Source organism: Poecilia latipinna, unplaced genomic scaffold, assembly GCF_001443285.1.
Source record: "Poecilia latipinna isolate Pla-1442-1.1 unplaced genomic scaffold, P_latipinna-1.0 Scaffold899, whole genome shotgun sequence".
Taxonomy (NCBI): Eukaryota; Metazoa; Chordata; class Actinopteri; order Cyprinodontiformes; family Poeciliidae; genus Poecilia; species Poecilia latipinna.
This window is the reverse complement of record NW_015113515.1, coordinates 103,548-127,208: the sequence shown is the minus strand read 5'-3', so window position 1 is coordinate 127,208 and position 23,661 is coordinate 103,548. Positions and strand designations below refer to the sequence as shown.

At 36.9% G+C, this 23,661-nt stretch overlaps 1 protein-coding gene across 1 annotated transcript in view; it reads right to left on the bottom strand.

Annotated features, from left to right (window-relative positions):
- LOC106957382 (CUB and sushi domain-containing protein 1) overlaps positions 1-23,661 on the bottom strand; it is a gene marked incomplete at its 5' end in the record, with an annotated part of 204,511 nt that overhangs the window by 113,567 nt on the left and 67,283 nt on the right. Inside the window, 9 exons of the mRNA XM_015048702.1 lie at positions 86-274; positions 1,694-1,909; positions 2,184-2,300; positions 12,667-12,855; positions 12,964-13,151; positions 14,653-14,791; positions 16,092-16,164; positions 16,289-16,410; positions 19,576-19,716. Coding sequence (XP_014904188.1) covers positions 86-274; positions 1,694-1,909; positions 2,184-2,300; positions 12,667-12,855; positions 12,964-13,151; positions 14,653-14,791; positions 16,092-16,164; positions 16,289-16,410; positions 19,576-19,716 — 1,374 coding nt within the window. The remainder of the gene's footprint in view (positions 1-85; positions 275-1,693; positions 1,910-2,183; positions 2,301-12,666; positions 12,856-12,963; positions 13,152-14,652; positions 14,792-16,091; positions 16,165-16,288; positions 16,411-19,575; positions 19,717-23,661) is intronic.

Below are 23,661 nucleotides of genomic sequence, written 5' to 3'. Positions count from 1 at the left end.
AAAATGTATTAAAAAGTTCTCTCAGTGTTTGTGTAGAACTTCCACAAATAAATTACAAGTCTGTGTTTTGTCTCCATCGCCTTACCTATACACCTCGGCAGTGTGTTGCTCCACACTCTCCTGCCACCTCCGAGACAAGTGATCTTACTGTCTCCCTCAAGTCTGTAGCCGTGGAAACAAGAGAAGGCAAGCGAGTCACCGACTCCAAATCGAAATCCCATCCTCCTGCTGAATGCCGGCACACCGGGATCCTCACAGGGCTCCAAGTCGTACTCTGAACATGCAGGCAAGAAAGATAATATGACTGAGGAGCGAATGGAAAAAGGCTGAATATATTTAACCTCACTAAGGCTTCAAGAAAATTGAATAAGTCTTTATTTGATGGATTACATTGGTTAAGAGGAGCAGTCATAAATATAAAGTCTGCTGACGTTTTAACAAAGATGACAATTTTAATCAAACACCAAATAGTTGGTTTTGACATAACAGAAATGACTTCTTCTATAAAAAAAAATGACTTAGAAACTTAGAGAAGTATTTTATAATTTACTGATGTGCACAGGACGAAAAGTGGAATTTTCGACAGCTATTGACACCTAGTTCTGCCGTGCTCATGGAGATTGAGGGTTATCGGCAAGAGGCTTTTGTCAGAGTGGAAAATTGTAGAGCACTGCCAAGAATGGCCAAAAACGCTGTGTGTCCGCGTTCCCCTATCACCCCCCTCCCCTTGGGCGTGGGAGAGGTTTTCGTATTTAAATAAAGTTGCTGAGAGCCATGCAAATGTAAATCAACTGTTGAGCACCGGCCTTTTGACTCTCTGAACCATTTTACCTTCTGTTCACCTGTTTCTAGACCCAGGATCTGGCCAAAACCCCTCAGTGTTATTAATTGAGACATAATGAGATTTAAGCACAAAACAGGCATTAATGCTGAAAATGTTCTAATGTTACAAAGTCACACAAATGGAACAAATTTAGTGTGACATTCACCATCCAGCACTGAACACACTTAGCTCAACTTAGGGATGTAACCTTAACACTTAAGTGTGCATATCAAAGTACAATTTTCAGGGTAAATCTGATGATATATTGTCAACATTGCATGTCTGTCAAGCTCATCCAAGATTGTGTGGTGGAATGCAGACAGAGCCACTGCTGTACACATTTCCAAGAGAAGTTTTCCGCCAACGTGAAAACACTGAGCTCTGGAAAAATTTTCACCTAACTAACAAATAATTTAGTCATTTCAGCAACCTTGGTTTACCATTTCTTTTCTAGGGTATACTGCATGTTTAATAACAAAGGCCAAATGTGTAATTATCATTAAATATATATATAATGTAGCTTGGTTGACAGTCTACTATAATCTCTACTGTATATGTGCAGTTTTTTTCATCACAGATCAGACATCTGTAGAGAGAGAAAAACAGCTTTTGTTGTCATTCCTTCAGAGGAACTTTCACGGTTGGAAACAAATTTCTTGGATAAACTAAAATCATTTAAATAGTATTTGACTTGAAACTATTTCAATTGATGTCAAAAGAAATATGTGCACAGTACAAAAAAAGTCATACAAAGTTTAACAATAATTTTTCATGTTAAATAGAACTGCTACATCAAGAAACATTTTCACTGATTTCAAATAAATCTGGGTCAGTGTGAATAACTCTTTACTGCTTTTCTTGCATTCGTACCTGAAAAAGTTATATTAAATCCTTCGTAACTCATGGAGAAATCTGATATAAATCGCAGCTGCACACTGAAGTTTCCATAGAGTCCAGCTTTGACGCTTGGTGGAAGCACTGAGCCGGTGAGTCGAGCCACCGGAGCCTGGAAGTTGCCATCTTCAATGATGGACAGGTAGTCATGGTTCTCCTCTAGGTGGAAAGTATGAAAAACCAGATGGACCCCTGGATAAACGGGTGGAAGATTGGGTGAATGGATGGGTAGATGGATAAAAGAAAGCAAAATTAGACAAGGAGAATCAAACTAATCCGAATAAACAGGAAATACAACAGAAACAAAAGTGGTTACAGTAAACATGTCCCCTCATGTACAAGAGTAGCAGTCTGCAGTTTTGTAAGCAGGTACATGTTCTCTAACCATTCACATAACAACAATTACAACAGTAATTTCCAAAGCACAGTTTGTGCTTTCATTATGTCCATGCATTTGTGTTTGTACCTTTTCCATGAGACACCTCTATAGTCCAGGTGCAGTTCAGAGAATTGGGGTAAAAATCAGGAAAGCCAGGAGATAGAATTGTTCCTGTTTTACCAAAAACATAGCCTCCACACAGCGCTAAAGTAAAAAAAATAAAGAAAACAGGAAAGATTGGAATCAAAAAGGAGAATATGTAATATTTATTACATTACAAAGACACAACAAACTGTGAGCTACAACACAAAGTCCAGAGATCTTAAGAAATTCACAGATATGCCTGCTTCTTTACACTACACAGAACAAGAACAATGTGCCCTACAGTGTGTTTTTACTTAGGTTGCAGGTTTACCACATAAAAATAGTTTTTACTCAATTAATCAATCGCACATGTATTTCATTGTGCTTGGTGGAAAACCTTACCTTCATGAAAAAATAAAATAAAATACCAGAGAGTTGCATAGTAAGACCAAATGTTAAAAGAACTTAATAGTATTATGTTGGACCCTCTTTTTCCTTCAAATATGCATTAACTCTCTGTGGCACAACAAGGTATTTTAGACATTTTAATCCATATTGACACGAACGCCTAATGCATCACAACATTTCCAGGATGCAAATCTCCTGTTCATCACATGCACACTCTCATCTTTTGAGTTGTAAATAGTAGAAAGGAAGACTAAGAATGCCTTTCAAATCCGTTATTCTCTAATCTTGGTGTGCATCTGTGAATTGTAGACTCAGATACTCGTTCTTTGGCTACATGAATGTGGTCAGCTGATGAGCTACTGCTGTAGCTCATGCGCATCCAGTTTTGACAACCACTACAATAAGAGTCTCTAACATAAAATATTTTTTTTGGTTGTGGTCACTAAGCACAATATCCGACTTTTGATGCATTCAGTTTTTTACACTTCAACACACAGGTCAGAAATACCGCCAAAAAAATCCTTTATAAACCGCAGAACTTGTGTGGTATATATTTTTGAAAATGTCCTTGAGGTTTGGTTTATGTTGGACAAACAGAAAGAGCTTCGCAGACTTTTACGAGACCACAAATCCACCTTATGTACAGCAAATATGAATTGCCTGGCACCATGTAAAGGCCAACGTATATATAGTTCTGGATCACTGGTCAAGTTTTGGGGGGCATTACGAAAATCTCAGCTTTTTTAGTAGCCAATTGGGTGATTTGGTTTTTTTTTTTTTTTTTTGAGTTAACTTTTGAATATTTGATTTTGTCAATGGTTTTAATTAATGATCCGCTTTAAGTGTTTAGTGTTCATCTTTCTTTCATTTTGTTAAGTGTTGTTGATGTGGACAGTGAATAATGTGGTGAGCGCCACTCTTTGTTGGGTGGCCAGTTTCCTTGTAATTAGATTTAATCATGTCTGCAATATCATCAGTTATTCATGTCTACCTCTACGCCTGCACAATAAAAACTGACAATCAGTGAGGTCCAGGTCAGATTGCATGTCCTTCAACTGTGAAGCTGCTGGGGTTAGCAAACGGTTGCTGTAACACACATCAAAGATGGCATTACAAGTAACTTGGTTGTAACGAGTGGTTAATTAAGCAACTGTTGCTGTTCTTTCGTCTGGAACAAGTCTACCCATTATCCTCTGACATTACCAAGCCATTTTCATCTACACATCTGCTGCTCATTAGATGGTTTCAATCTTTTTCAGATGGTTCCTTGTGAACCCGTGAGATGGCTGTTGGAAAACTCCCAGTAGATCAACAGTTTCTGACATACTCAGAAAGCAGGTGTACCTGACCGATATGCCAAACTACAAAAGAGAATGCTGAAATCCTGAGTGAAGTCTTAGCTCTTTCCTTAAAATATATACATTTCTTCTACAAAAATGATGCAAGTTACCTCAGGATATAACCTAACATTGTATAGATGGGGAGAAAAGTCCCTTTCAGGATTTCAGTTCTGTACGCAGTTTGGGTTACACTGAAAGGCTTAAATTGTCTAAACAAAAAACGGTTATTGAATAAAATACAATGAATCACTATAACTGATCTTAACAGCTTGTTTGTTTTATGGGGGAACTATATCTTTTTTTGTGAGTGTGCAAAAAGTGTGGTAGATGCAGCAATTACACAGAACTACATCCAAGCTCTGTGTAATTGCTGCATTACACAGGAGCAAGAATGAGACAAATACCAAGTTCAGTTATAACAGAGTGAGATTGTTTGTTTTACGATACACCAAAGCCAACCTTTAGTTCCACTTTAATTTTGCTGGAGAGCATATTTTATTGTAAATTCTCAACTATTATTATTTATTATTATTTATTATTATATATATAATAATAAATAATATATATATATATATATATATATATATATATATATATATATATATATATATATATTTAGTGCTTATCAGGAGATATAAGGTATATAACATATTTATTTTTGCCTAGCCCTATTGCAAGTACATTTATATTGCAGAATTAAATGGGAGGGTATTTATATCAACCACAGAGACCTATTTATTACATTTTGTATGGAGCAATCCTACTGCCAACAGTATCTTCATCATGTTCCATTACCAGGATAGGACATCAATTTTATGTCTGAATTGGAAGAAAGCGGCTGCACTAAAAGTGCCCACGTGTTGTACAACACTTCTGAGAAGACAAAGCATCTAAACAAGAGGCAATCTAATAAAAATGTTTTCAAAATACCATATTGGTTGAAAAACATTTCACTGCCTAGTTACATTAGTACAGAAAAAAATAATATTAACAGACCCTCATAATCATTCATTTTACCAAAACCTTTTAATCTGACAAAATCAAAGAGTGAAGTCTGATGACACTTAAGTGATGGGACACCATTATTTATCGAATTAGATTCAACTTTTAATACCTGAACAGGTAATTAGCTTCAATAAAATAGGCTAAGGGCTGCAGCGTCAAGAATTACACTGCTGTGCTTTTGGCAATTTTTCTACATCAACAGGTCTGCTGAGCTCAAGGCTGTGCATTAATTTCAGCTGCTCTTTATAGACTCCTCCGGTCATTAGTGAAGTGAGTGTACTGTGCCCCGTTTTTGAAGATCAGTGCAGTTCTGGAATCTCATCGCAGAGCCAAACCTTCCCACAGGTACTCTTTATAATTTGACTGGAGGCCAACATGTCCTGCAAAGAAAATTTACCCCCATCAGGGACTGAAACTGATTTATAAATGAAACAAAACTCATGCAGTACTCATATCGAACAGAAAGAAAAAAATACAATAGTAATATAAAAAGGGGATTAAGAGGCTTTAGAGACTGCTGAATCAATACATGTTTGCTTTTGTTTTTTGTTTACTACTTTCCAATCAGTGCTTCTTAGTTAGATCTGGTTAAATTGGAGTTAATTAAACTGTTTCTGTTATGAATGGTGAAAGCTTGTTTTATTTTAGCTGGAAAGAAAGAAACAGACACAGGCAGACACCTACATTTTAGATTCTAGAAGATTTTACAGCTATGGGTCAGTTAGCAGTGTGAAGGTATGCAGAGGTTTTAAAAGGTCAAGGTTTCCAAACCACTTTAGCTTTATTTCTTTTACTGAAATAGGCAGAAAAATGCCATAAATTAGACTTTTTACGTGCTGTATAAAGGATATATCATCTCCTTTTCACGTGTTGCTTTCCAGTGCTGGTCAGGTGGCTGACACATGGCTACTATGGACAAAATATTCCATATGCTTGGACATATTTCCAAGTGCAAATAACACAGAAGACAAGCTCTGAAAATGAAGGAAGTGCTCCCCATTGTTCTCATTAACAAAAGTCCCTTTTAAGACTGTAGTTTTCAAGCTATGAATCTGCAGGTTAAAAAAACAGAGAGGGCTATGCAATTCTATTGGTTAATATCTCAAATTCATGTTATTTTTCAAAATGAGAGTGATCCATACCATGAGAATCTTATTGCAGTTTATTTGGATTCTAATTAATGAAAGTACAACATTTAGTTTCTCTTAAACGTATGCTCTAGTACAGTGTTGAAAACTCGGACTGGGTTACTCCTCCATAAACAACTGAATAAATGTGCCAGGCCATGGAGGAACGTGCTGAGGAGAGGTTAAGAAACCTGTTTGGTTTTAGTAGAGGCCTTCAGCTCACTTGTATTGTTGGATCTGGTGTCTCTCATATTCCTCTTGTCAATATTATAAAATTACCTACAGGGATAAGATCTGATGTATTTGTTTGACAATCAAACAGTGTTACCATGTGATTAAATCAGGTGTTTGTGTCAAGTCCCTGCAAAAACTTAAATCAATATCTTTATAAAGCTAAAAACTGCATTTAAGATAACCAAGAGTCTGTGGCTCTTTGCTCTTTCTCTTGACTCTGGGACCTTGTCTTCCAAATGAAATGAAAAATTACTTTAATCTGAAATGAGAACATTAGAGCACCGAGCAACCATCCTGTTCTTTTTCTCCTTAGCCCAGCTGGATGTTCCCTCAGCTTAAAAAGTGGCTTAAACTAAGAAATCTGACAGCTGTAGCCTGTGAGCTAGATGTCATTTTGTGGTAAGTTTTAAAGCAATGACTCAATTTGCAGGCCATGCCTTGTGAGTCTCTGCAAAAATCTTGAACAGCCTTTGCTTCAAAGTCTGTTTTAAGGCTGTCGTTATACCTGTTGTCTGGTATACCTTTTTCCTTCCATTCATCTCTCTGTTATGTGCAGAGTTAACAACCAACATCTGACTTTGCAAGTGTCCACTGGGCAACTGTCAAGTCAACACTCTTTTCCATGATTGTGTAAAGCACCATAAGGGCGTCACACATCATATTTTTTTTTTTCTCTAGTCTTCTACAATGTTCAAAGTTTCCAGGAAACTTAAACTGATTTTAGATCTCCATTATCTGTAACCCATAAAAATAGTGTGAAATAGAATAGAACAGAATGAAAAGCTTGAAAGATATCCCTGTGTTTAATGAAATTATACAAAATTGCAGTTTCACATTTTGAAATAATTTGCTAAAATATTTCATTTATTTATGAGATGGACTTGTATGTCTTCTAGCTAAGTGTTACTGATATATTTGATTTTTTATTTTTTTTTTAAGAACAAAACATAAAGTTTACATAGCAACGCTCCAAGTTTTCAACTACACTTTTAGAGATAAGAGGATATTTGTGTTCACACCTTCCACTGGCTTTCTCTCTTTCTCTGCATCTCGCCCTAAAATCTATTGCATGTCTTATTTCAAAAAGACCTGAGTGCCGGTGTCAGATGAGGCCTGCTCTCTTTCTTTCTGATCAGTAGGCTTGTGTAAGTTGGTAATCACTGCAAGTTTTTTTTTTATACTCTCTCATCAGACCTCAGAAAAAAAGAAAAAACAAAACTGGGACACTATCTAAATGATTATTGTAGAAAACGGCTGAAGTGTGCATTTTTCTCCTGTGTATGTATGTGAAGCTCCTTATAGGACTTTGGCTGTGTGAATGATCTGTGTGGGTGAAGCAGAAGATGGATCATGAAATAAGTAAATAAATAAATAAGTAAATAAATAAATAAAAGAAAGAAAAAGAAAGAAAGAAAGAAGCTCAGAGTTCTACCACAATGCATAAAAAGAGTAAAAGATGATTCATGCCTAACAAGAATTCAAGAAGCAGTAACGCATTCTGGAAGAAAAGTCACAAATGAACCTTGTTTTCAGAGAAAAGAGAGGGGGGTATTTAAAGATATTGTTATATAATGCTGTCATTTCTTTTGCCAAATGTTCTGCTTTGTTTAATTAACTCGCTCTCTCAGGGACTGTGTTGACATATTATTTAATTGAAACGGGAAAAAAAAGATGACTTTGGTCACTTTTAACAAGTTATTGTCTTGCTACCAACTACAAACCTTTAAAATGTCACAGCACTCTTTCAGTGCTCTCCCTGGCACAAAAAAAGAGCAGCCCCTGTTCTGTATTATCTATTTGGCAATTTAGCTGACCTTCAGGAACAAGATGAGCAGTTTTGATTTAGTGGACTTTGTGGGACCACTGAAAGTGCAGAGTGGGTAAATGCTTATGGGGAGTGTACTTCTTTTTCTGACCACGTTGTCTAAAGTTCAGAGTGGCGGTATTAAGCGGTTACTTTGCCTCCATGACTTTTCTCCCACACAAAACCACTGATTTTAATGAGTGTGTGAGCTGCTACAGAATGTCTACAGATCCCCTCCTTGTCTCTGCAGTTTTTTTTTCCTGAGTAGAAAAGGAACTTTGAAATTGTAATTGCCTCCTTGAAGTTTAGGACATAAAGTTCCAGTTTAAGATATAAAGACAACTTGAATAAGTGCAAGACACTTGCACTTATTTGCAATCAAATGATGATTTAGCTTAATAATGGAAATCACTTTTCCAAAACAACTTTACCTTATGTGAAAAAGTGACTGCCCCTTCAACACAACTGTTTTCCCATCTCTTGCCGTCTCCTTGCTTGTCATTACTGGCATTTCTACATCCCTGAGCAGGTCCACTCTTTTCTGCAGAATTGTTTTAATTCGGCCACATTAGACGGTTTTCAAGCATGAATAGCTCTTTTAAGGTTATGCCGCAGCATCTCAATTGGATTTATGTCCAGACTTTAATGAGGTCATTTCAAAACCTTGACTTTTTTTTTTTTTTAGCCATTCCAAGGTGGACTTGCTGATGTGCTTCAGGTCTGTATCTTACTGCATTACGCCACTGTGCTTGCACTTTGAGTCCCAAAGTGGAAAGCCTATTGAAGACTTTCTAGGAATAAGCAGATTTCTTGATTTTGATAACGATGGCAAGATTTCCAGGTCATGAAGCAGCAGAGAAGCCCCAGGCCATCTCACTACTATCTCCATGTCTGACTGTCTTTCTTATTGCTGAAACATGAATACTGACCTGGAGGCAGGTAAGGTCTCCGGTGCATTAGTTGTTGCCCTGGGTTCTTTTGTGACCTCTCTGATGAATCATTTAGTCATTGGGATTAACTTCTGCTTATGTTCCCAATTGTTCCATGTTCCAGGGGAACTTAGCTGTCTGAAAAATCACTGAAAGTGTACAGTATGTGTCACATAACTTCAGCAAACTATTTCTCATTGGGAAATTTTGACTTGAACTCCTTCGCCCTAATAGAATTAATTTGAAAACTGAGTTGTATCTAGACAGGTTCTTTTGTGTGATAATAAAACTTGTTTGAGAAAACTGTGAGACAGCAAAGCAAAAACAGAAGACCAGTTAGGGGGGACGGCTAATTTTGGCTTGCAACACTGGCACATTGCACAGTCCCATAAAAATAAAAAAAACATACTTCATGAACAAATGCAAATGTTTCTTCCAGTTTTTTTCTATTTTATTAAAACAGAGATAATTAAATAATAATATATATATATATATATATATATATATATATATATATATATATATATATATATATATAGAGAGAGAGAGAGAGATGTGACGTGTTTAAAATATTGTGCACTTCCCCACAGGCAAACTATGACATATCACACTTGAGTCAAGGCTCAGTGCTGTTTTATAAAAGTGTCATTCAGAAATGATGTATCCTGTCATATGACATCCGTCTGGTGACATGGAATGCTTGTTGAAACAAACTGAAAATGTCACAGCGGTCGTTTAACAAAATGTTCACATGATACAGAAGATAGTGTGAGGCAGAGAGGCTCGATGTAAAAATCGCTCCAAAGTAGAGACATCCTGACTTTAGTTTTCAAATTGGATTCTTTCCGATTGGGAGATGAAATCGAACTTGCCGGATTCATCTCAAGTAATAACATGAACTGTTATTACTGGAGGGCGAAGATGGTGAATGCCCACCGAGCATCTGTTTCTGCAGTGCTTGTTGAGTTTTTGTAATTTCACTGAACTTAAGTTATTACAGGAATCTTTTTTTAAGGGAGTAAGGACTGATCACACAATCAACAGTCCAGCTGTCAGTTGCAAACAGTGAAAAAAGAAAGAAGACGAGGTTGTCATAGCAGGGTATCTCATTTCCTTTAAAACACACTGCCTCATCTTTTTTCCTCCGAGTTCCTCGCTTCTGATTTAATTTTCAAAAGGAGATAGAAAACTGTGAACAACACTAATGTGATGTGTTTTGGTATGACTTTTTGAACATGTTTACAAAAATTTCATATGTGAACTTTTGTAATAATTATTTTTGTTTTATTTTATAAAATTTTTGATTATTTTTATTTTTTTTACCATTGCAATGTGATGGACAATAACGGTTATTACTGTGTAATTAAAACAAGCAAAGAGGTTCCAGGGTAAATATGCTGTTCTCAAAATATTTACCTCAACACAAGATGACTATTTTGAAGCTGAGTCAGAGTCGTAGATGACCCTGATGTTACTGCAGCAACCGTCACTCCGTGCTCTGTATTACTATAAATAAAACATCACCACAAGCAACTGAGCTGGAACAGGATGGTGGAGAGTTTCCTTGATGCTTTTAATTAGTTTTATTTTGTAGAGTAATAAAAAGTAGAATACATTTTAGATTATTCTTAAGCAGAAAGTTTTATAACGTTTGTCAGCAAGTAGGAGAAAAGCTACGTGGATTTGAATATGCTAAGCAAGGAACTACCTTTTCCTACATTTGCATACACTCTATAAGTCTGTTCAACTGACTAAAATTGCTCCAAAATGTAAAGGTCAGCATTAATGTATGTGCTAGTTACTAATGCTGTGCAGCCAGTAATATCAGATCATGTCACTTCCTTGCCCTGGAAAAAGAAACACCCCATTTTGGGTGGAAACGGACTGTAAAATCGCAGAATCACCTCTGACTGGGAGAAACCCATCAGAATAAAATTTCTAAGTCATTGGGTGATGCTGCAGTGAAGAAAACAGCAATGCCACCCAATGTGAAATTAGTACACAAAGTCTACTAAATTGGAATAACTTAATAACTGAAAAGAAACAGTCGTTTCATCTCATTCTTGGTACAAGAGCTGAGAGCAGGAGAAATTATTCAGTGAGCTTTTAACAAACTGTGGAAAAACTCACGAAGATCCAATTTACTAACATCAATTCACTAAGATCAACTGGATCTTAGTGAAGAAGAGAGGATGAACTATAAATTCTCCTCATTCCTGACCTGTTCGTTTGGTAAAGACAGGCGCACAGCAGGTCTCTGTTCCCCTTCCCACATCAAAACACACTATGGTCTTTGAAAATGCAAAATATGATGCTCTGATTGTAATTTTCATAAACATATAAGAATAGTGGTCTTACATTTAAATCTGGGAAACTTGCATCAGTACAGAGAGACAGATTTGCATATATTTAGGTACCCTAAACAACCTAAAGTACCGTTGTGAAATTTCCCCAGAGTTTATTTTAAATAAACCATAGATGTTTTCAATTTCCTTGCATACCATTAAGAACAGCTTTAAGGACATTAATCCTTTTTTTACACCCCAGCCCTGAAGTGAACAAGTGAGATACAAGGGATTATCCTACACAAATCCTGGTCGTTCACGTCCCCATCTTTTTTAGGGTTGTCAAACACGATGTGCAGTCACAAAACTGGAAGAATAACAGGCAAGTGTCTAAGAGCATGTTTGTTTTTACAGCTTTTACAGCTGAATGAAACCATTAAAAAAAATTACTTTGCAAGTAAGGAAATTTGTGTTGATTGACTATTTCTTTGTTGTATCAATGTATCTTGGCAGTAAATAATATACCATTGCAAACCCTCTTCATATTCCTCTTAACTTATGCTAATTTTGTAAAGTAAATCCATTTGTTGAGAAGCTGAGCTGTGAATGTAGGTGGCTCTCATGAAAAGCCTTTCAAGCTTGTTTTTTATTGCAAAATGTCGCAAAATCTCCATTGAAACCACCTGAAAGTAACAACATGGAAACGTGTCTAACTGGGATTGCATATGATGGTCTTCCTCTCATTTCCTTCCTTTCAACATGTTGATTAGATGTACATTTTCACTTCAGCAATATCAACTGAAAGAGAAATCCGGCTAGCATTCTACATTTAGTATCAGCTAAAGATCCATCCACACAAGCACAACTATGACTTTACATTCACTAACAGCCAAGATCAGTTTAAAAATCACAAGTTAATCTCATGGAAACTACACAAAGAAAGTCTTGCCTGACTGAGCTTAGAACAAGAGTCCAGTGGGGTTATGAAAAAACAGGGTTACTTCGGCATCCCTCCTTTTGTACTGACAAACATAAAGGTTGCAAAATGGCACTGGTAGTTTTTTTTTAAGGGTTATATTAAGCAAGTTGTAAATGTAGTTTTTAAACTCTTTAAAATCTTTTTTTTTTTCAATAAGTTTGGGGTTAAAAGAAACAAGATGACCACACTGACCTGCTGTGCCAATGCGTATACATTTTGTAATTTGGTTTGGTTCTCTTTACAAAGGTGATGCGGCGTCCCTGACTTCACTATTTTCCGGATGACCACATTTCCACAGTGTTACAATTGAAGAAATGAAAGTTTTCACAGCTCTGAACGAACAGAGCCGAAATGAAAGAAAAGAAAGATTCTAACCATCGCAGCTGGGAAGAGCATGACTCCACTGGTGACTCTGCTCACAAACAATTGGCTCCTGATCACTGAGTGTGTATCCAGGGTTGCATGCAAATGAGACGTGGGAGCCAATGGAAAAGCTACTGCCATGGCGACGGCCGTTGACTGGGATACCGGGATCGAGGCATGAGTCTGACTCCATCCTCACACCTGAAAACCACATGGCACATGGACAGAGTCAAGAGGGTGAGTGGATGAGTGTCTGCAAAAAAAAACAAAAAAAAAAAACACCTCCATCAGTTATTCCATCGGTCTTACTTTCATATCTGATGCTGAAACCAGCTGAGGACCGGCTGTTGTCAGTGGTGAACAACAGGAACAGGAAGTTGGATGTGGAAATCAGGAAATGAGGCGCTTGGGTGCCGTGGTATTCACCAATCAGCGGGGAGGAGGCTGACGGGCCGTCTCTGATCTCCAGTGTGTCATAGTTTACCTCCGTCTGGAACCTTAACAAATAAGCAAGAAGTACGCACACACTAAATCAGACAACCATAAAGGTACATGACGGGAATAGCGACTATCTAATTAATTGTTTAACAGAAAATTGGACTGCAGTGCTGTCAAAAGATGAGTTAGTTACGCAAGAATATGCTAATAACTTCACTTGCAGCACAGTAAACTAATTCAAATTTAAGAGCTTACTCATGCACTACCTAAACATTTGATTAAAAACACAACAGCTTAACAATTTGTCAGATTATAGCCTCTTGTTGTTGTTCTAACCGATGCTAAATTGGTACGGGCAGCTCAACGCCGAGCACTAGTTTATCAGTCGCCGTTGCATCATATGACGCTTCTGAACCAACAAGCATTTTTGTTGTTGTTTTTGTCAACTTAAGCTAAATTTCTGATAACTTACATAGTCAAATGAGACACAGTCAAATGTGTCATGGTAAAAATCTAATATTTTTATGACCTTTAAAAGTATTCTTGAGCATTTCAGGTTTTCTGGATTTTATTTATTTATTTATTTTAAGTTCTAATTAGCATCTGTAGTGAAAAAAAAAATCAAAAACTTAACTTTATGATGCAATGTTCTTGTATTCAAATCCAACACCCATAATTGCATATCTATTGTTACTATTCTTATTCTGTTTAGCAACCCACAACATGAAGATTAAGTTTATATACTTTAGATCAACATTTAGCACCATCTACTTCATAGAATCAAACATGGAGAACCAACATTTATTTTTTTAGTTCTTTTTTTCCTCTTTTTGTTCTTTCCTTTGGTTTGTTGTTTTGTTTGTATTTCCTTTTAATTCACGTAAAGCACTTTGAATTGCCTTGTTGCTGAAAATGTTCTATATCAATAAACTTACCTAACTCTAGTTCACCAAATCATAGACTCCCCACTCCTCCCCAAAATATTAAACCGTTTGTACTGCACACCAAAACAACTAAATCAGTTCATTTAGGACCAATACTTATGCTGCTTAGTAACTCATTAATCAAGTAGAAACTGATTTCTCATGTCGGCAATCAAATGCATGTTAGCTGAAAACTAATCAGGCCTTGAGAGCCAGTCATCCATCATAACAATATCTGACCACCTCAGTGAAAAATGAACTAGCCTTTGCCACGGACATGTGCATTACTTCGCAAATGAAATGCCTCGCAGGTGATGAAGATGACTTGAATTTTACGTCACGTCCCAAAAAGACAAATTTCAGCCATAGCGGGTTCAAGCTTGAGCACATTTTTCCATGGCTTGTTTCCAAGAAAAATGTGTGCAAATAACAAACATTAATCATGTGCTGCAGTAACTCACAAACTTTATTTATCCGTATCTGACGCTGTAATTTAAAAAAAGACCTCAGTAAAGATTAAGCAACTTAATTATATACAACCTAAGCAACCAAAACATACCAACCACAGAAGCCACATTAAACCTGCAGGCAAAAGTGGTAAACCATGCTTCTGTAAGCAAAATATTAAATAACTTACTTGTCAAAGTGTATTTTTACAGCATGGTCTTTCTGTGCCTCAATGACCCACTGGCAGTTGAGAGAATCTTTATAAAAGGAAGGCCAACCAGGAGACAGTACAACACCGGCAGGGGCTGTGAGATGGCCTCCGCAGGGAGCTGGAGGAAGATGGAGACAAATACACGTAGAGAGATGCACACAACGACGACGATGAATAATATAATTAATCATTTTTGCCTTGTACAAGAACCAAGATTGCATTTCATTAAGTTTGAAGATTTATCATCTGCTCAATTTATTTTAGCATTCTAATCCTTTTTGAACGTCTGCAATTTGCACAAAAATGTTTAGATCTGAAATTATGCTGAGCCAATCTTCTGGTAAAGTAAACAAATCCAACTTTCGCCTGTTTGAAAAACGCTTTAAATAATTAGAATATGCTAATTTATAGGAGAATTCAGGCATATTTAAGTGTCAAATTATGCCAGAAAAATGTATCCTTAGATCTGTGCAACTCATAAAGCAGCAGGCAGACACTAGATTATAGATCAGAACACCTCTTTAATGAATTATTAGAATTCAAAAAGAGTAAAGTTTGGAGTGGGCTTTAGATCAGTACTTTAATTATTTTTAAAATTTAAATGTTAAGTCACCTGCTTTAAAATCACTCATAGATTCACGACTTTGGGGAAAAAGGGGACAAGAAAAATCTTTTAAATGTTATCTTTTAACTTTTATATGATATATTGGCTGTAAACACTGACATGTTGCCAACATGTTCCACTCCTCCTGGGTTAAAACACTGTATCCCTACCAGTTGCCCTCTTAAATCTGGACTTTCAGCAAGTCAGTGACTTTTTTAAACTCTAAAGAGCTGGGCATCAGAACTTTGTAGATTCATGAGGAAATGAGTAAAGATACATAGTATGCAAATATGTTTCTCATCCAACAGAACGCTCCTCCCTCCCCACCCTACATACTTAATGAGATGATGAACCACTTTAATTTGCTTATCTTCACCATCTAATTTATCAGCAGGCAAAGTTTAATAATGTCATTTAGACAATATAATTAACAAGCAAGAGACAAATAGAAAAATAACCATCAGTGCGTGGAATGATGCGAATTACTCTCAAAATCTCTTCAAATAATAGAACGTTCAGAGTTCCTCTGTCATTACACCAACATGTTGGCCTATTTGCAATGATATGAACACCTGCCTGAATTTATATAGGCTTATATGAATATATATACTCGCATAACTGGAGGCAGCGTTTATAAATAAGCAGCCTAAATAAGTGTGGAGAGGCCAAAAGCAATTAAAAAAAATTAATTCACACTCCTGTTGAAGTGAAGAAAGGCATTTTACTTAAATTATTTGAGTTTTGGTCTGGTGAAATAATTATCACCATTTGCTCAGACATACGGAGAAGAAATTGCAAGTTTGTTTATGTTCACCTTCACATCGAGGAACAGCGGCAGACCAAACGACGTTCCCATCCTGAATGATGCAAGTGACCTGATCCGACCCCTGGGAAAAAAATTACTTTTTGAAAAAATGTGCAGCTGACAGGAAAATTGCTTTTTTACTCAAGAAAAATGGGGGCGGGGGGCAAAGGAATCTGAAGTAGTAAGATATCTTTTTTTTTTTTTACCTGTGTCCTAATGAATCCTTGATCACAGCGAAAAGCCACCGAACTGCCCAGCTGAAACTGGTCACCATACCTCTGTCCGTTGACTGGAACACCCGGGTCATGACATTCATTCTGACCAAATGCTAAGAGGGGGCCACACCAAAAGAAAAGTTGATGTAAAAAGCAACTTACTTCCAACTCAATTAACTTCTTCTAACAGATTACATTGGGTGTAAATAGATATAGAGAAAATGCAATAGACACCTAACGCGTTTTAAATTCAGGATGTACTGTACAAAAGTAGATCAAAAATATATCACATCTCTTAAATAGATTCCATCCTAAAATTGGTTTGAAACCACTGCTCTATGACTGCCAGTGGATGTGACATCTCCACTGGAACAAAATATAGGAATGAAATTATCTTTATGTGGATTCAATCCTGTCATGTTAGGCTTAAATTATCCACATTCTGGAGATTAACCTGATTCCAGGCAGAGCACATACCCAATGATTTGACATGTCTCAGGTTGATTAGCTGCTGATGGAGAGGAAATGAAGGCAGAATGAAAAAAAAAAAAAAATAGAGGAAAGAAGAGACAGAAGAAACTGAGCATGCAAATGTTGAGGATCTGCACATATTTGACATACTGCTAATATCATAGAATACATCTTTGAACAAGGAAGCTCTATAACTAAATATGTATAAAATATTAAAATGACCCAATTTAACTTCAGTGAGAAGTCAAGGGGACAAAAAGAGTGGCACCTCACAGCTCGTACCTAACAGGTCTAGGCACAGAGTGCCATTTTATAGCACAATCAAGTAACTGCGTTACCTTCAGTTGTTACAAAAATGCAGTATATGTATCAAACATGACTTTAAAGAAGTGTGCAAATTAAAACCTTGAAACTGTGCCTCTCTCCTTTTTAAGAGGCTCCTGCTCTTTCCACCCTCTGCCTTCAGCACATCATCACAACAATGTTTCTCCATTAAGCCTTTAACAATGATCTTAGGAGCATTGAAAAGTAGTTTATATAATAAGCTCAGCAGATGCGCAGTTCCACCAGGTGTTTGCTAATTGTTGCTGCCACTAGTCTGAAAGAGCTGAGTAAGGGAGTGTCATGGAGGATGGGTGATCTGCGTGGAAAAGGCAGCGCCGAGCGAGAGCAAGCGTTCAGGCACCGCAAACAGCAGCCGGAGGAGATTAAAGGAATCAAAGCAACACTCCAGGTATGTTTTTAAATGAGGCAATAACATTAAAACATGACGTAAAGCTCAAAAAAGTTTATTTTAAATAGCACCCTCCCTTTAAGATAAGGCTATAGTGAAATGAGTCTGGATAAAAACACAAAGTGAATTTAAAGGATTTAGGAGAAATGAGAAACACTTAACAGGATCACAACTTATTGAAAGTGACAATAAAAGATAACATCAAACTAACAGTGATTGTGTTGAATCTCCACGTTTCACACCAAAGGAACTTGAGGCATATGAGAATAGAATAATTTTTTTTTTTACTTTATCCACAAGCACATTTCTAATAACTGAGGTTACTGATGTCTGGTATGGATTTGTGACATGAGGGCCACTGGAGCTGCATTCACTACTTTTTACCCACTGAAGCCATTTCTTTGACTTTACTTGATTATTCTCTATTTATTTGCTTGTTTTTAATGAAGAAATGTTCATGAAAACAGGATTTATTTTGTAGCAAAACTATACTTTGAATAGGACATCCGTGGTATCAATGTAAACATGGCATTCACACACAACAAAGGAGTACCTTGCACTGAACATGAACAGGCGTAAATGTAGAAGAGCTTTAATTCACAGGGACTGGGACTGAGCATGTGGCTATAAAAACCGCCGTAAGCAGTGTGTGACATCGTAGTATTTGATTTAAAAAAAAAAAAAACATTATTAATTCAAGCACTTACAGAAACACCCAAAGCAACTTCTGTTAAAACTAATACCAACATTAAAATGATGATAGCCCAAATTACTAAAACTGGAGAAAAAACAGCTTGTGTTAATTATTTCTACAGGTATTTAATTAAAAAGTCTAAAATTCCATGAAGGAAAAGCACAGGAATGGAAACGTCTTCCACGTCTACACATGCGGTGGTGTTCAACGACACAAAAATAAATAACACATGCATTAAGGTTACATGTGAGGGTGTCTTTTTGTTTTGTTTTGTTTTGTTTTTTTTATAAATATGCTAAAACAAAAGGAGCAATCATTGTTTCATTTGTCAAATGTCACCCCTAAAGGAAGAGCTGGAGACAAGGTCATTTATGGAGGCACTGTGTGAAATGGTGCAAAGCCGCATGGTAATCACAGAAAATGAATCAAAATCAGTCATGCAGGACTTGCTCAGCCTATTGCAGGTAAACACACAGGCTGCAGTAGTCAGTTTTAAAGTCGGTCTGAATGAAGCAGGCGATGACGATGGGTTTGAAGCAGAGCTAATCAAACTGATCGATAGCGTCAGCAGTTAGTCACTGATGCGTCGTTACTGGATCCTAGAGTCTTCATTTAAGGATTTAGACTTAATGTTAAGTACTTGCAGCTTAACTTAAATAATCAAAAACTAAATTTTGATTTGCTCAACCCTATTCTACTCATGTGCCCCTAATCTTTTATAAAGGTTTATTCAATACTTTTATATGTACTTGGGTTTACCTGCTGCAACTACAGATGACATCATTACAGTAGGGCATCTGAAATTAGTTTTGCTAAATAGTCTTTGCAAAACCATTCAAGGACTCAATTTGACTTATCCGTCACTTACAAATACAAGGTCAAGTTAGCTGACGTACATACGCTGCAAGAATTTACCGGAGCATATACATGACAAACTAATTGAAGGTCATGGTAAGAGACAAAAGAACAAACTAGAATAGAAAAATATAATTTCCAGCAATTTCTACTCATTCTATGAAAGCTCGAATGATTACCAGAAATTGCCTAATAATTACTTTTAAATGTCTTTTGTCAAAAAAAATTAACATTTTTATAACAAAAATGAAAAAGAAATCAACTTGATTATTGTTTAAGGAATATCCAGTTCAAATGTCTTGTCATTTTAAATTATGTATTCAACGTAAATTGCTGTTAAAGTGTCCTGAAACAGCCAACATAAACTTATCAGGCAGTAACAGTGGTAATTATTGCTTTTATTGTGGAACGCTTCATGACAACTATGTCCCAGTGACATTGTGATGATATTTCCCTGAACTGCTTGTAGAGCACACATCATTAAACAGACTGCTAGATAATGTTAAGCAGGTGTGCATTACGTACTTGTGTAGCTGATATTGAAGCCTTTCCCAGTATTGGAATGGTCAGACTGGAATTCCAGTCTCATAATATGTCCATTTGATGCAATTTGCGATGGAACGTCTTTTCCTGAGAAAGTCCCAAATGTTGTTGCCTCAGACAAACCTAAAAAAAAAGAAAAGATTTACAGAGATGCACATTTAGACAAAATGCTCCTAGAGATATCAATGAACACATTAGACTCAAGCCAGCAGAACAAAGTGGGAAAAAAAAGGATTTAATAGTTCTTTTTACTATTGCTAAAAAAAAAGAAGTCTAGCTTTGATGTGATGCTGTCCATTATATTAAAGTTTCCACATGTAGAGTAGCATGGCCACTGCTTTCCCATGCAATTCCGCTTGATTTTCATTTCTCTTCAGAGCTCTATCAGGGATTTCTCTCATTGAGCTCAATACTTCTGGCTGAATTTCAAGCAGACAAATCAGAGAGATGAAAGGAGAAGAACGCCTCTTTTCTGTGCTCTTTCAGAATTGTGGTCGGCCATGATTGTAGTTTAGAAACGGCAGTGGAAGAAGTAAACAAAGCCATTCAGTCCCTGTTGGCCATGTTTCCAAATGTTAATTTAACATTAACAACCGTCTTGTTTCGCTTGGCACTTTTCTCAGTGGAGAATGGCTGTTTATAGTGCACACAATTTCCAGTAAGCTTTATAGTGTCAAAATGGTATATTACATAACTGGTGCATTACATATGTCACACCTAAACATTACCTCCTGTGTAAAATTTAAAATTTAACAAAGTCCATACCTAAAGCAAGTAATTGTTTCAATGTAAAGCGTAGAAAAAGAGGCTGGTAGGATGACCAAGGAACAACATTTACGGTTCTTTCTACCCTGTGAAATGTCATAAGGTAAACAGAACCTCACATCTGTGATACTAATACCATAGTATTATGCATCTAGTATACTCAGAAACAGGACAAGACTTCACAAAATATTATTCAGAATCAAATTTTAACATAAACCAGACAAAGTTGCTATATTAGATCAAAACAACATGTCTGATTTGGATGCTCACACAGACTGCTTGAACTATGTGACTCCAGAGGCCTTGTGGTTGTGCGCCATCTCGACATCAAAACCTCCAGACATAATCACAGTGACATCTTCACAAGCTGACAATACTTGAAGCGAATATTCCAAAGGGAACTATTTGTTTACTCAAAGGACCTGAGAGAATATTCGAAGTACAAGACTGAGTATTGCGTCCAACATTTTACCCTCCGGAATAGAGCTTCTGAAAGCAGAGATTTGTTAACCACACAATCCAACTGCAATCAACACACTTCAGTAATCCAGTGAATTAAACATGGAATTGTGAAATTATTTCTTCCTATCAACAAATAAAATTTTGATAATCGATGTGCAGTGAACACTAAATATATGGGCCAATAATCCTAATAGTCCTTACTGGGCCAGTAGCTGTAGATTGCCAAGATTGTGCTATTTGTCCCTCAGGTATGCTGGAGTTGCTAAACAAGCTCATCTGATTATGTATCTTGCAATTACAGCACACAAGTACACACAAGCCAAAGCAGCGATCAGTGAAATTAATTATTTTTGAGTCATCTCAAAATTATGTCCATCTGAGATACATCAGATGGACAAAAATGTGCACTAAGACTGAATAGGAAAAATAATTATTGAGATTCAGTGAAATTTTGACAAATTTCAGTGGAACGAAATCCTTTCTGACAGTGCTCGCACAAGAACTCAAAAACATCCCAGACATAAAAAGGAATCCAAAAAATGTCAAAAACAATGTGATTCTAGACAGAGAAAAGAAGAGCAGAAGAAAACTAGGAAAAGAGTTTGTCCTTCGCGATATCTACTATGTCAGTTTCCATCATCAACTCAGTTTATACTCTGAGGCAATTAGACAGTTTCAACCCACAGAAAGCAGAGTCCTGATAAAATCCCAGGCTTCCGGGTTACAATGGTCTTCACAAGTTTGAAGTCTTGATGTCCAAATATGCAGCGATGCTGACATAATAATCATCTAAATCCCTTTTTGTGTTGACCAGTAACTTAACAGGTGTGCTTAGTAAAGTGGCCGCTGAGCTTATGTTTTATCTGTTATGCTTAATTTTACAAACTGATGATCAAAACATCCAATATGTTCCCAAATGAACATTTGTGTTTGAAAGATAGTAACGAAATCATCGCTAATGCATGTTTGCAGTGTTGGTTTTAAAATCTTATTTGATTAATGCTCATGTGCAGACAGAAAGATTATGTTTTATGCTCAAGCAGATGCTTTGCAAATCCCTTAACCAGCTTGTTCTTGATTTCAACTGTTTTTGGATTGTTACTTTTAACTCCAAATGTTGCATTTGGAGCATGAACAGACATGAATGAAAGTTTTATCCGGTTATTGCATCATTTTGCCGGTTCATCTTATTACAGCTGAATCTGTCCTGGACAATTCTGTCTCCGCAGTGGAAATGGTAACTCCATGTGGAGTTACATGGTGGTCGTGACTTAAAGATTAGGCTCTCTGGACAAATTCACAGTGCACCAGATGAATGGCCCTAAAACTCCCAACTGGCCTGCACAGCCCCAGCCACGCATCACCTCCATTCTTTGACACATTTGTGTCTTGAGCATCTGACCATTTATTCAAACTGTGTCCAGAGATCTAGTGTACCCAATGGACAAATAAAGATATTATATCCACAAATATGCCTAAAAGACTGAAGAACAGATGGAAGCTGGCTGGTGATGACTTTATGAATTGCCACCGTCATAAGTGATACTATTTTTCAGATACAAAAATAATGATATAAGATAAACAACTTTTGGACTTATGCATCCAAGTGGTTTAGGTACTTTTTAACTCATCCCTATCAGCATATATGACTAAGATGCACAGACTAACGTAAGTGTGAAGCCTGAGATGCATAAGGACAATGTGATATGAGTCCTTCACAAATCCAATCATTCATCCATTCACCACATCAGGATAATCCAGAGGTTCCCAAACTGTGGGGCGCGCCCCCTAAGGGGGGCGCCGTGTCATTGCAGGGGGGGCGCGGGAAGCCGTCTGGATAAAAAAAACAAAAAAAAAAACATGAACACTGTATGCGCTGGGTTTTTACCTTAGAATGGCCAACTCTCTGTTATTCCTATGTCAATTTGATACAGTAGAGGCATCCAAACTTTTCATATTTGTGTCCTCTGTCACTTTTATCAGCAGTTAAAACTGTTTAATCCGTTGTTGACATGTGGTAACCTGTTTATCCGAGCCGCCTTTAAACGCAACATGAGCGCTACGGCGCTCGCTCTGGGTTTCCACCTGTGAAGGAGACCTGCTGCTGCTGGGCGGAGCTACGTAGGTTTGTGTTAGAATCACGGCAGCAAACCAGCAAAATGCAAAGAACTTTTCACAGTTTTTCCCTCCAAACTAACCGACTGAGTTGAGTAAAGCTGTTAGATGCAGGTAATGTTAGCTAAAAGATGACTAGCTAATATCAATACAGAACCTTCAGCTTAACAAGCTTAACAAGTACCTTGTAGGCTACCGATGTTGGTGTCTATTTTCAGCTACGTACATTCATTTTGCCCCCAAAAAAGTCGATGCCCCCCCCCCGTCACACGCGTCGTGGGGGGGGCACAGAAAATGTTTGGAAACCACTGGGGGGGGCGCAGAAGAAAAAGTTTGGGAACCACTGGGATAATCCATGGAATGGAGTCAGACGGCCAACGGTCCCCTTCTCCTGTGAGAAACCCTTCTCGATGTTTTATTTAAATGTAATTAAATTTTAACCGTTTCTTTAAAATTTTATGTAAATGACTATGCTGCACATAAATCCTGCACTTTAATGCTACTGGTTGCTAATTGTTTGTTGGTAGGCTTTGCTTTTATGTGAACTCAAAAGTTAATGGTGCAAATCTTTGTTTCCACTTACAATAATAAGAGCTATTTATTTTCTTAACATCTGTTTATCTTCCTTATCTTTTAATTTTCAATTAGAACAAAAAAAAAAAAAAAAAAAAAAAAAAAAAAAAAAAAGAGGGTATTTTTGGGGGGGGACCAAAGGGGGCTCTTAAG